The sequence below is a fragment of the Salvelinus sp. IW2-2015 genome, linkage group LG31 (genome assembly GCF_002910315.2).
Source record: "Salvelinus sp. IW2-2015 linkage group LG31, ASM291031v2, whole genome shotgun sequence".
Taxonomy (NCBI): domain Eukaryota; kingdom Metazoa; phylum Chordata; class Actinopteri; order Salmoniformes; family Salmonidae; genus Salvelinus; species Salvelinus sp. IW2-2015.
The window spans coordinates 20,891,055-20,904,481 of NC_036870.1; the positions used below are offsets into that span (position 1 = coordinate 20,891,055).

General features: G+C 48.3%; 1 protein-coding gene across 1 annotated transcript in view; it reads right to left on the minus strand.

Annotated features, from left to right (window-relative positions):
- The window catches only part of clasp2 (cytoplasmic linker associated protein 2), a 103,743-nt gene extending 90,714 nt beyond the window's left edge, over positions 1-13,029 (minus strand). Inside the window, 3 exon segments of the mRNA XM_070436384.1 lie at positions 982-1,073; positions 7,460-7,576; positions 12,120-13,029. Coding sequence (XP_070292485.1) covers positions 982-1,073; positions 7,460-7,576; positions 12,120-12,317 — 407 coding nt within the window. The 5' untranslated portion in view covers positions 12,318-13,029.
- Between the last annotated feature and the right edge of the window lie 398 nt (positions 13,030-13,427).

Consider the following 13,427-nt stretch of genomic DNA (forward strand, 5'->3'; position numbering starts at 1 on the left):
GAGAGAGATCTCCTCTTACCTGGGTGTGAGAGTGAGGGATAAAGACCCACACAACCCACTCTCTCCAGAAGAATCCTCTTACCTGGGTGAGAGAGTGAGGGATAAAGACCCACACAACCCACTCTCTCTCCAGAAGAATTCTCTTACCTGGGTGAGAGAGTGAGGGATAAAGACCCACACAACCCACTCTCTCCAGAAGAATCCTCTTACCTGGGTGAGAGAGTGAGGGATAAAGACCCACACAACCCACTCTCTCTCCAGAAGAATTCTCTTACCTGGGTGAGAGAGTGAGGGATAAAGACCCACACAACCCACTCTCTCCAGAAGAATCCTCTTACCTGGGTGAGAGAGTGAGGATAAAGACCCACACAACCCACTCTCTCTCCAGAAAATCCTCTTACCTGGGTGAGAGAGTGAGGGATAAAGACCCACACAAACCACTCTCTCTCCAGAAGAATCCTCTTACCTGGGTGTGAGAGTGAGGGATAAAGACCCACACAACCACACTCTCTCCAGAATGACTCCTCTTACCTGGGTGTGGAGTGAGGATAAAGACCCACACAACCCACTCTCTCCAGAAGAATTCTCTTACCTGGGTGTGAGAGTGAGGGATAAAGACCCACACACCCACTCTCTCCAGAAGAATCCTCTTACCTGGGTGTGAGAGTTTCTGGAGAGAGTGGGTTGTGTGGGTCTTTATCCCTCACTCTCTCACCCAGGTAAGAGGATTCATTCTGGAGAGAGTGGGTTGTGTGGGTCTTTATCCCTCACTCTCTCACCCAGGTAAGAGGAGTCATTCTGGAGAGAGTGGGTTGTGTGGGTCTTTATCCCTCACTCTCACACAAAAAATAAGACTATGCCCCATGTAAGCTGCAGTGGGGGATTCATACTGTTCTGTGGTATATGACCCTCCCTCTCCTTTCCTCTCCGTATGACCTGTGACCTCAGGAAGTGATTGATGGTGAAAGAGGAAGTACTCACGTGTTGAGCGTGGCGCAAAGAACCAGACACACCCCCTCTCTGCTGCGGAAATTCTTATGTTTAAAACCAGGAAGCAACCTCTCCCACACATACTACAGAGAGAGATAGAGATTGAGAGAGAGTTAACATTGAAGGAGTCTATGGGAGGCAAACTGAAGGGGGCTCAGCAGATTACTGATAAAGAAGTTTACAGTCTGTCTGTCTGTGTAAGTAATTTTCCATGCAGTTCTGGTTATGTCCAGATGAGGGAGCTGCTGTCCTGATACTGTCTCTGTTATTCTAGAGCTAGGCAGCTTTGGTGAATGATGTATTAATGATAGAATCGGAGAGAGAGACTGGGCTTTGGTTGCTGTAAACTCTCGCTCTCTGAGGTGAGCTTCTCACAGTTCTGCGCCTGAACTCCTCTACACAGCAGCCCAAGCTGGGTAAAATATCCTGATTAAAGCCAGTTAGTTGTAATCAGGTTATAATGTAATGTGGCTGTAATGATGTTCTGCTAGGTGATCTACAGGAGCTGCAGACCTCCAGGCCTGACATGTAACGCTCCTGGAATACAGGAAGTCAGTGAGGGGACGATCTGTCTGACCAAGGGCGTGTGGCAGTGTGTGTCTTTACCCCTCTCTCTCCATTTTGTGTATATCTCACCAGAGGCGATGCTGTGTGTATATGATGTGCATGTCTCACCATAGACGATGCTGTGTGTATATGATGTGCATGTCTCACCAGAGGCGATGCTGTGTGTATATCGATGTGCATAAAGTCTCACCATAGACGATGCGTGTGTATATGATGCTGCATGTCTCACCTAGGAGGGCGATGCTGTGTGTGTATATGATGTGCATGTCTCACCATAGACGATGCTGTGTGTATATGATGTGCATGTTCTACACCATAGACGATGCTGTATGTATATGATGTGCATGTCTCACCATAGACGCATGCTGTGTGTATTAATTGATGTGCATGTCTCACCAATAGACGATGCTGTGTGTTATATGATGTGCATGTCTCACCATAGACGATTGCTGTGTGTATATGATGTGCATGTCTCACCATAGACGATGCTGTGTGTATATGATTGCATGTCTGTCAGCCATAGACGATGCTGTGTGTATATGATGTGCATGTCTCACCATAGACGATGCTGTGATGTACTATGTGACGGGCATGTCTCACCATAGACGATGCTGTGTGTAATATGACGTGCATGTCTCACCATAGGACGATGCTGTGTGTATATGATAGTGCATGTCTCACAATAGACGATGCTGTATGTTTATGTGCATGTCTCGACCATAGACGATGCTGTGTGTATATGATGTGCATGCTTATCAGCATTAGACGATCGACTGTATGTATATGACTGTGCATGTTCACCAGAGGCGACTGCTGTGTGTATCATATGTGCGCATGTCTCCCAAGAGGCGATGCTGTGTGTATATGATGTTGCTATGTCTCACCATACGACGATGCTGTGTGTATATGATCGTTGCATTGTCTCTACATAGCATGCTGTGGTATGTGTCCGTGTCGAGTTCGCGCAGTAGGTGCTGTATATAATCGCGTCTCACCATAGACGGACCCTGGCTGTTATAGTATGCCCCATGGGTGCGCTGCTCCACCATAGGACGATGCTTGTGTGTGTAGTGTGATGGTGCATGTTGCTGCTCACCATAGACGATGCGGTGGTGGTGATAGGCTGGATGGCCTGCGGAATCGTTCACATACGCACACGACGCTCGTGTGGATGATGGATGATGCATGTGTGCCACGGATATGACGATGCTCGTCTGGTTGTGCTGCATGCCTCTCGCCAGCGGCTGTGTTGCAATGCTGCATGGTCTACGACCATAGCGAGATGGCCTGTAGGTATATGCAGTGCAGTGTCTCACCGCGAGGGACGGCTGTTGTTAGTGATCGATTCAGATGATGCATGCTGTATTGTTAATGATCCAGTTGGCAGAGCGATGCTGGTGTGTACTATTGACTGTCGATGTCTCCCACACGTACGATGCTCGTTCGCCTCATAGCTGCATTCGTGGCCTCCGTCTCACTATAGGCGAGTGGCGCTGTGTGAGTGCCAGTGCGGTGCAGTCCGTCGTGCACAATAGCGATGCGTGCTGATGTATATCAGCCGGCATGGCTCTCACCAGAGTGCGATGCTGATGTGTATATGACGTGCATGTCTCGATCAGACGGCGATCGCTGTGTGTATATGATGTGCATGTCTACCAAGCGACTCGGTCTGTGAATGGACCTGCCGTGCTGGTGTAGTATGAATCGTGCACTGTCTCACCAATAGGCGATGCTGTTATGTATATGACGTGCATGTCTCGGACCATAGGACGATGCTGGTTATATGACGTGCAATGTCTCACCAGAGACGCATGCCTCGTGTGATATATAGCGTGCAATGTCGTCGACTATAGGAGATGCTGTGTGTAATGAGGCCCTGAGTATGCTGTGGCTTAGATACGGTCGCATGTCTCCTAGCCGATTTATGTAATGACGATGCTTAGCCTGTCAGGTCGATAGGCCTTAGTCTCACAAGGTGTAGTGGTAGGATGACGTGCATGTCTCCACCCATAGGCGATTATGCTTTACGGATGTACCTATCGCATGCTCTGAGCTTCTAGCAGGGCGAATGACAGTCTGAGCGGTGCTGTTCTCTGCCTGGTCGTTACTGTCCCCGCAACCGCGTCGGCCAGCTAAACGCGGGACCAGCGTGGTAGAGAGGTGCGCATAGCACTAATATAATACATCACCATGGTCCCTTTATTATGCAACACAACACACGTGAAAAGACACCCGAACCTTAGCTGCCCTAGTGGACTGTTAAAGAAAACAACAAGTCAGCGAAGTCACAGGCTAATCACACAGCACTTACGTCACAACTAGAGACATTCAAATGTGCATGATGTGAAGACTTGGGACTTGGAAGTCCAAATGAGGACATCTGGGGATACAGAGGGCTACTGAGACGAGAAGTAGAATAGCAGGTGGGCCTCTGGAGATGAGGTGTACTGGCCGAGGTCACACAGTTGTCTGCGTAGGGCCAGAGAGACCGAGGAGGAAACAGAGTCGGACCAGACAGACAGAGAGGAAACGAGGTTTGGACCAGACGAGACAGAGAGGAAACAGAAGTTTGCCAGAACGACAGAGTCAGAGACAAGACAGAGTTTGGGAAACCAGACAGACAGAGAGGAAAGCAGAGGTTTGGACCCAGACAGACAGGAGAGGAAACAGAGGTTTATGGACGCAGCGAGAGAGAGGAACAGGAGTGTTGACGCAGAAGCGAGCGAGGAGAGGACAGAGGTTTGAGACGCAGACAGACAAGAGGATACAGAGTGTTGGGGCGGAGACAGACAGGGAAGGAACGAGGAGTTTGTGGACCGAGGAGCAGACAGAGAGAAACAGATGAGCTTTGGACGACAGAAAGACAGAGAGGAGTAAGAGCGAGTTTAGCAGAGACGGAGCAGGAGAGCAGGTTCTGAGTCCAGACAGGGCAGAGGAACAGAGTTTGGACCAGACAGACAGAGAGGAAACAGGAGTTTGACCCAGACAGACAGAGAGAAACAAGTTTGAGCCAGACAGACAGAGAGGAAACAGAGTTTGGACAGACAGACCAGAGAGGAGAACAGAGTTTGACCAGCACAGACGAGAAGACAGAGGACCAGAGAGAGACAGCAGGACAGACAGACAGGCAGACCAGGAAACGGAGTTTAGACAGACAGGTACAGACAGACAGACAGACAGAACAGACAGACAGGAAACAGATTAGACAGACAGACAGGAACGGGGTTTGGGACGGCCAGACAGGACCGACAGACAGACAGACAGACAGGACAGACAGGACAGAAGAGGGAAGACAGAGAGCCAGAGCAGGAACGGACGAGGAGGAAGAGAGGATCGAGAGCAGAAGAAACAGAGTTTGGACCAGGACAGACAGACAGCAGGACAGACAGGACGAGCAGACAGACAGAAGGAGGAAACAGAGCGACCAGGCAGAGCAGGACAGAAGGACAACAGAGCTTGCCAGACAGACAGACAAGAGAGGAAACACGAGTCTTGGACCAGACAGACAGACAGACAGACAGACAGACAGACAGAGACTGGAAACAGAGCTGCCGACAGGCGAAGGAAGCGACGTTGACGCAGAGAGCAGAGCAGAGAGGAAACGAAGGTGACGGAAGAGAACAGACAGAGAGGAACAGAGCTTGGACCAGACAGACAGACAGAGAGGAAACAGAGCTTGACCAGACAGAGCAGACAGAGAGGGAGAAGAGAGCTTGGACCAGACAGACAGACAGAGAGGAAACAGAGCTTGGACAGACAGACAGGACAGAGAGAAACAGGAGCGTTGGACCGGACAGACAGACAGAGAGGAAACAGAGCTTGGACCAGACAGACAGACGAGAGGAGAACAGAGCTTGGACCAGACAGACAGACAGAGAGGAAACAAGGAGCTGGACCAGACAGACAGACAGAGAGGGAAACAGAGCTTGGACCAGACAGACAGACAGAGAGGAAACAGAGTTGGACCAGACAGACAGACAGAAGAGGAAACAGACTTGGACGACAGACAGACAGAGAGAGGAAAACAGAGCTTGGACCAGACAGACAGGACAGATAGAGAAACAGAGCTTGGACCAGACAGACAGACAGAGAGGAAACAGACTGGACCAGACTACAGGACAGAGAGAAACAGAGATGGACCAGACAGACAGACAGAGAGGAAACAGAGCTTGGACCAGACAGACAGACAGGAGGAAACAGAGATTGGACCAGACAGGCAGACAGAGAGGTAAACAGAGCTGTGAGACGCAGACAGACCAGACAGAGAGGAAACAGAGCTTGGACCAGAGCAGACAGACAGAGAGGGAAACGAGCTTGGACCAGACAGACAGACAGAGAGGAAAACAGAGCTTGGACCAGACAGACAGACAGAGAGGAAAGAGACTGTGGACAGACGACAGACAGAGAGGAAACAGAGCGTGACCAGACAGACAGACAGAGAGGAAACAGAGCTTGGAGCCAGACAGACAAGAGAGGAAACAGAGCTTGGACCAGACAGACAGAGAGGAAACAGAGCTTGGACCAGATGGAGTTGAGATTTTCCTTAGAGGCACTAGTTTCTCTGCTACCGTGTTTATGCAATCCACAGATTCCCCCTTCGAACCTCAAACACACGCGCACACACAAACCGAGGGCGAGGGAAGGTTGCTGTAGGATGACATCACCATGTTACTCCCCCCCGCTTGATTGTTTTTGGGGGAATTGCCTGTGTGTGTGTGTGTGTGTGTGTGTGTGTGTGTGTTGTGTGTGTGTGTGTGGTGTGTGTGTGTGTGTGTGTGTGTGTGTGTGTGTGTGTGTGTGTTGTGTGTGTGTGTGTGTGTGGTGGGTTGTTCGCTACCACAGCTGGTTTCCTAGGCAACAGGGCAATACGGGTCCAGCACACAGTGTCAGGGGCATTGTTGCCGAGACGGACACACGTTCATCATCTGATGTTAGCATCAAACACACACATAGTGAATATATGTGGGAGTTCAATGTGGTATTCACCAGAAAACTCATCTTTCATTCATTGTCATTTTAGCTCTTTAAACTGAGGCAATTGTGTGCATTAGAGGACTGAGGTTTCACTTCTTCTGAACACTGGGACACACACACTCCTCACAACGCTGGACAAGATGGCCACAGCCCATTCATCAACGAGAGACAGGAATACACAACACACAGCGAGTGAGGAGTGAGTCAGTTCTGTGTAGATCACTAATGTCCCTCATTAATCACTATGATCTCATCTCACTTCTCCTCTGTGTTTGTAGACAGGGCTAGAGACAAGAGAGGAGCCGAGGCGATAGGCCAGAGGGCGATAGAGCCAGAGGGCGATAGAGCCAGAGCGAGGGCATCATGAGCCAGAGCGTGGCATGAGGGGTGTGGTCGTGGGATAGAGCCAGAGGGCGATAGAGCCACGAGAGGACGATAGAGCCATGAGGCGAGAGGACGGAGACGAGAGCGTCGGCATAGAGCCAGAGGACGATAGGAGCGTTGTCTAGAGGATATTTTGCCCTGAACGCCAAGAGAGATATTAGACTAAACTTTTCCATTAAGGACATTACACCACACACCATAGAGAGGAGAGGAGTGTGTGTGTTTTCAGTTGGGCTCAGTCGAAATCACAGAGGGTCGTTTTCCCTTTTGGAGTCGACAGCCTGTCTCCTCCTAGAGCTAGACTGTGTGTGTGTGTGTGTGGCCAGCCTGGGTGACAATGACAACTGGTGGCATCTGCCGGCAGCGGTCTGACAGGACAGAGTTATATAAGTACACCACACGCACACACACACCAAAGACAGAGATAGCAGGGCAGTCCATCAGGGCTGTAGGGTGTGTGTGAGGGGGTTAGGTGGGTTGGTCCTACAGTAAGCCAGACGATTGCAGCCTAAATATAAAAAAGAGGATGAATCAGGGAGAGAAACAGAAAGAGAGAGAGGTAGAGGAATGTAAGCATCTCACCTGTTCCCAGGTATCCTCTGAAGCGCTCCCCCAAGCGATCGACAAACGCACCGGCAATGTCTATCCCCAACAACGCCACCTACAGGACAGACAAACACAATACTGTCAACACAGGGTGACACAAAGACACACACACACACAACCACACACACCACACACACACACACACCACACACACACACAACACACACACAACAACACACACACACCACACACACACGTATCAGTTAGAGTTATGTCTCTCTCTGTAGTCTAGATTTTTCCAGTGTGTGGGTCTGTGAGAGAGAGAGAGAGAAAGAGAGAGAGAGAGATTTGGATCTGATCTCATGCAGAGGGAGCTGTGCGCCTGGAATGCTTATGTTGGCAGACCACGATGGAAGCACAACATTCCAGAGAAAATCTGTAAAAATATTCCCCCTGTCCCAGAGAGAGAGATCCTGACTGCTGTTATTCCCTATTTTAGTCAAACAGATTGAGAGGAGCCAGGTAACTACAGACAGAGGTAGGGAGAGAGGATGAGGGAGAGAGAGAAAGAGGGAGGTAGAGAAAGAGGGAGGTAGAGAAAAAGGGAGGTAGAGAAAAAGGGAGCGAGAGGATGAGGGAGTAGAGAAAGAGGGAGGTAGAGAAAAAGGGAGGGAGAGAGGCTGATGGAGAGAGAGAAAGAGGGAGGGAGAGAAAGAGGGAGGGAGAGAAAGAGGGAGAGAAAAAGGGAGGGAGAGAGGATGAGGGAGAGAGATAGAGAAAGAGGGAGAGAGATAGAGAAAGAGGGAGAGAGATAGAGAAAGAGGGAGAGAGAGAGAAAGAGGGAGTTCTATCATATGTCTCAGTTTATGCTCTTGCGGAGTATTGAGACCAAAGGCGTCATGACATCATATGTTGGACCAGGTCCAGAGGTCTGAGGAGGAGGACAGAGAAGAGAGAGAAGAAAGGACAGAGAAGAGAGGACAGAAGAGAGAGAAAAGGGAGGACAGAGGAGAGCGAGAAGAAGACAGGGAAGAGAGAAGGAGAGAGAAGAGAGGACAAAGGAGACAGAAGAGAAGGAAGAGAAGACAGAAGAGAGGGAAGAGAAGACAGAAGAGGAAAGGAGAGAGAAGAGAGAGTAGGGAGGGGGGAGGAGAGAGTAGAGAGTAGGGAGGACAGAGGAGAGAGAAGAGAGGACAGAGAAGAGAGGACAGAGGAGAGAAGAGAGGACAGAGAAGAGAGAGAAGGGAGGACAAAGGACAGAGAGAAGACACCCCCTCCCTCCTCCCTCCCAGCCATATGGCAGCTCCACTGGAGGGGTTGAGAGCGATTGAGGGGGCTGTGTATGTGTGTGAGTTTACCTGGGGGTGACAGTGGGGGAAGTCAGCAGGCTAGCTGAGCAGTGAACACACTCACTGTGACTAGAGGGAGGAAGAGGGGAAGAGAGGACCATATGTCCACTCAGGTATTCTCAGGCCCCTCTGATACTAACACACTGAAAACAACACCTCAAACCTCAGCCTGGGTTCGCAGAAACACACAATAAAGATGAAGTAGCATCTTTACCAAAACTGCCTGGTCAACTGTCAGTCCAGCCGTCCCAACCAGAGGAAAAGCCCGGCCTCTATCTGAGAAGGGGAATCCCTTTCTGACCATGTTCAGAGGACTGGGATCCCTCTGACCTTCTCTTCCAATGGGTTTTGAGAAGGAGGCGAGGAGAGGGGACACCAGGGGTATACAATTGAGATTCTCCCATTGTCTGAGACCTAAACACTATCCCAGGCTTTAGCTCAGCAGGGTAAGTTTAGTAGAGTGCAGATAACCTGGGTTCAAAGCCAGTGGATGAGCAGCTCTAAAACATTCAGAGAGCGCAGATAAGGCAGTCTGCAATATTAATGTGGCTGCTGTGGAGCGTGCCTGTGGCAGAGGGAATGGCCTTACTGTTATGTGAATGAGCATGAGGAGAATTTGCTGCAGTGTGTTTGAGAGAGAGGAAGAGGGAGGAAGAGGGAGAAAGAGAGAGAAAGGAGGGAGATATTTAGTCCATAAATAAAAGAAGAACCAGCAACATTGTCTCTACCTTCTTGCCCTTTGTGCTGTTGTCTGTACCATGTTTTGTGTTGTTGTCTGTACCATGTTTGTGTTGTTGTCTGTACCATGTTTTGTGCTGTTGTCTGTACCATGGTTTGTGCTGTTGTCTGTACCATGTTTTGTGCTGTTGTCTGTACCATGTTTTGTGCTGTTGTCTGTACCATGTTTTGTGCTGTTGTCTGTACCATGTTTTGTGCTGTTGTCTGTACCATGTTTTGTGCTGTTGTCTGTACCATGTTTTGTGCTGTTGTCTGTACCATGTTTTGTGCTGTTGTCTGTACCATGTTTTGTGCTGTTGTCTGTACCATGTTTTGTGCTGCTGCCGTGTTGTTGTCATGTGTTGCTACCAAGCTATGTTTTCATGTGTTGCTGCCATGCTGTTGTTGTCTTATGTCTCTCTTTATGTAGTGTTGTCTCTCTTGTCGTGATGTGTGTGTTTGTCCTATATTTTTAACGCCGTCCCAGCAGGAGGCCGTCATTGTAAATAAAAATGTCTTCTAAACTGCCTAGTTAAATACAAAACATTACAACTCTCCTCTGTACAGCAGCTCTCTGAGTGAGTCTCAGTCTGTCTGGGGCTGTACACATCCCGTCTCTGACTCCATCACTCTTGCCCTCTCTCCAACCTCTCCTCCTTTCCTACTCTGCATCAAATCCCCCTGTCTCCTGCACTCGCGTTTGCTATTCCTGAATCCCAATCCTATCTGCAGTCGCCCTCCATCTAAATCTCGGTCTCTCTCTCCTGTCCTCCCTCCATCTAGCTCATCTGGGCTGACTCAGCATCTTCACAGCAGCCGGCCGCTCCCCTTCTCTCCTCTCGGCCAATTAGGATCTCTAATTTGGAGAGCAGGGTAAAATCATGATGAATAAAAAATATATAAGGACAGGTGGGACCTGATTCTAGATGTGTTCCTTTGAGATGCTGTGTGAATATAGACATGTACTGTAAACACCGAAGGAGCTCGCTAGAGGACAGGGAGTTCAGTTGTAATTGGACCAGGCTCATATAACTAACTCAATCACACTATGGTCAAAGTGATTATCCTGCTGATGTCACATCTGTGTTTCTGTCAAACTATGTCATCCTCTTATAATAAATATATAACCCTAAGGGAAATAATACGATACTTTGAGCTGATTTCAGTTCTATTTCACTGACTCCTCTGGAAAGTCGTGACCTTTCTCAGCCCGGTCCAGCCTGAGACTTTCCATGGGCTTAAACTCTGGTGTTATACCAGGGAAGGTAAAGAATCAGCTATACTGAACTAGTTTCCCCTCCAGTTGAATGTAACAAACATCACCTTCTGTGTCTGCTGCAGGGATTCGTTCCATGGTTCAGACATAACTGTCTGGGTTTAGGAGATAACTTAGCAAAGAAAACATGGGCCACATTCCAGCATTTTCCACAGATACCGATATGACATACTGAGCCAGTTCGTTTCGCATGGACCGGTGCCCCGGGTGGGTGGAGATCTAACTTAAGGACCAATGGAAACGTCTAAAACTTTCAAACTCCGCCCACCCGGGTCAGTGGGCCATGCAAAACGAACTCTCCAATTGACACACACAATGGGTGCCCTGACCCCTCCCCCATCTTCTGCTCTTGTCTGGGTGCTCCTCTGACAATGGGGTCCTCCTCCAAGCAGACACACAGCCCACTACTACCTGTCTGTCTGGGCTAGGAAAACAACCAAAAACTGAAGGATCTCGAACTCAATCCCATCACATTGAGTCACAAGATAACATATCACTTATATTAAATGTATTAGTACTAGATTATTAGCTGTTTATTCTAGCTAACTGGCTGAACAATTGTGGATGGTTAGCAGTTAGCTAGTTAGCTATTATTTTATATTCAAAAGATAAGAAAATGTAACCCTTTTAAACTTCAGGCCTAGTTTGGAGGACATTAGTGGGCTGTTTGAATCAGATCAGCTCAATTTGTTAAAATTACAGCTCGAAAATACAGGTAACTGCCAAAATAAAGGAAACACTTGAGAAAATCAGGGATACAAATTATATTGAAAGCAGGAGTAGTTCCTGAGATAATTAAGCAATTAACATTCCATCATACTCAGGGTCATGTGGAAAAATGCCCAGTTGCCCATTATTTTGCTACCATGACGAGCAGAGATCTCAAAGGATTATAGGGGGTTATAGGGAAGCGGGGGGGGTTGCCTCAGTCAACGAAACACCAAATGATGGAAATTATCATGGAGGATAATTCCAGACACTTGTAGAATCTATGTCCAGGCGCATTGAAACTGTTCCGGCGGCTCTTGGTGGCCCAACGCCCTATTAAGACACTACGTTGGCGTTTCCTTTATTTTGGCAGTTACCTGTATCCGTTACAGCAAGACTGCGGTGACAGTTCGTTATCCAATGAGTAACTATCCAACTTCCTAGCTAGCTATTGTCCCCACACTGTAATCACCCCTGGCTAGGCATCCCTACAGTATATACTCCCTGTCTACATCCTATCACCACAAACATTTCTCTCAAAGTAACTAGTTAGTCAACGATGACCAACAACAGGATAGATTGGGGAACAATGCGCTGCGGTCTTTCACCTTGTAGTTGCTGGAGTTGACCCATCCCGTCAGCTCATCTACAGTTTTATCCAGCCGTGGTTTGTCTTGCTCCACATCGGAGGACCTCTGCGGGTCGTTCAGGTAGTCTATGAGGTCCTGCCCGATCTGCAGCCTGCGGGTAACGTCTTTCTGCAGGACCTGCTGGTAAAAATAATCCATGTTGTCATGTTCCTCCATTGGGCAGGCAGTGCCGTGTGGCCAGCTCCTTCTGGGGCCAGCCGCAGACTACAGGGGGTCCTGGTGGTTTGGGTGTGGAAAAAGGTTCGCTCCGGTCGGTGATCCCTTTCTTCTGAGCGGATGACAGTTGCTTGGACACTTGGGTGACCGCTATTTGACGTTTGATCAACAAAAAAACAAACGCCTGTCAAATTAGCTTGACTAGCGCAATCACTTTGTCCAAAACACACACTGCTCAACTTTGATTTCAGCGAAGGATAGAGAATGTTGCTCTCGGATAACTAGTTAGCAATAACTTTCTAAAAGTTTTGAAAAATAAGACAAATTTGCAGTAAAACTAACCGGGTCTGTATCAATCCACAACACAATAAAGCTACTAGTAGCTAAGCTAACGAAGTTAGTCACGCACGATGGCAACACCTAGTGGATAGCGAGATGTGGAAAGCAACGTTAGCTAAACTAACAGTTAGCTAGTTGGTCACAGGCCTGACGCCTAGTTTCGCTTCATTTATGTATTCCATGGGTTGAAAAACCTCTCCAGGGAGGTGTGTTGTCGAATCCTTGAAAATAAAGTTGCGCCAAAACTTCGAGAACAGTGTTTCAGCCTTCCACCCACAGTTCCTGCCTACTTTTAATCCGGGAATAATCGCCCCTGCTAAACTGTCTAGCTGAACCCTCCCCCGCTGAAAGCCAGCGCCAAGCCGGTGACTGCAGTTGACTAGTAGGAGCAGACGACGAAGGCCGAGAGGTCCTTCGCAGGGTTGCCAGGAATTTGTTATTCTGCACATTACTCTGTTTACTTTGAAATATTTCTCATGTCTCTTTCTTGGCACAAAAAATAACTGCTGTATATTTAATTTTGTCTACGTGTTGCATGAAAATTATTAATATTTGAAGCTGTTTTCTCAGATGTTCCTCATCATTAAAATGTAAATGTCATACTCAGGTGTAGCCCAATACTGGACTAATGGAGCCTAATGTTAATTAGTCCAAGGACCTTACATGTTCTGTTTAAAGGGCAAATTGGTTCTGGAAGCCAAAACAGCCAAATATTCCAACTAAACGTGAATTGATTCTCAATTGTGATACGGCTATAGAAACATAAACGCT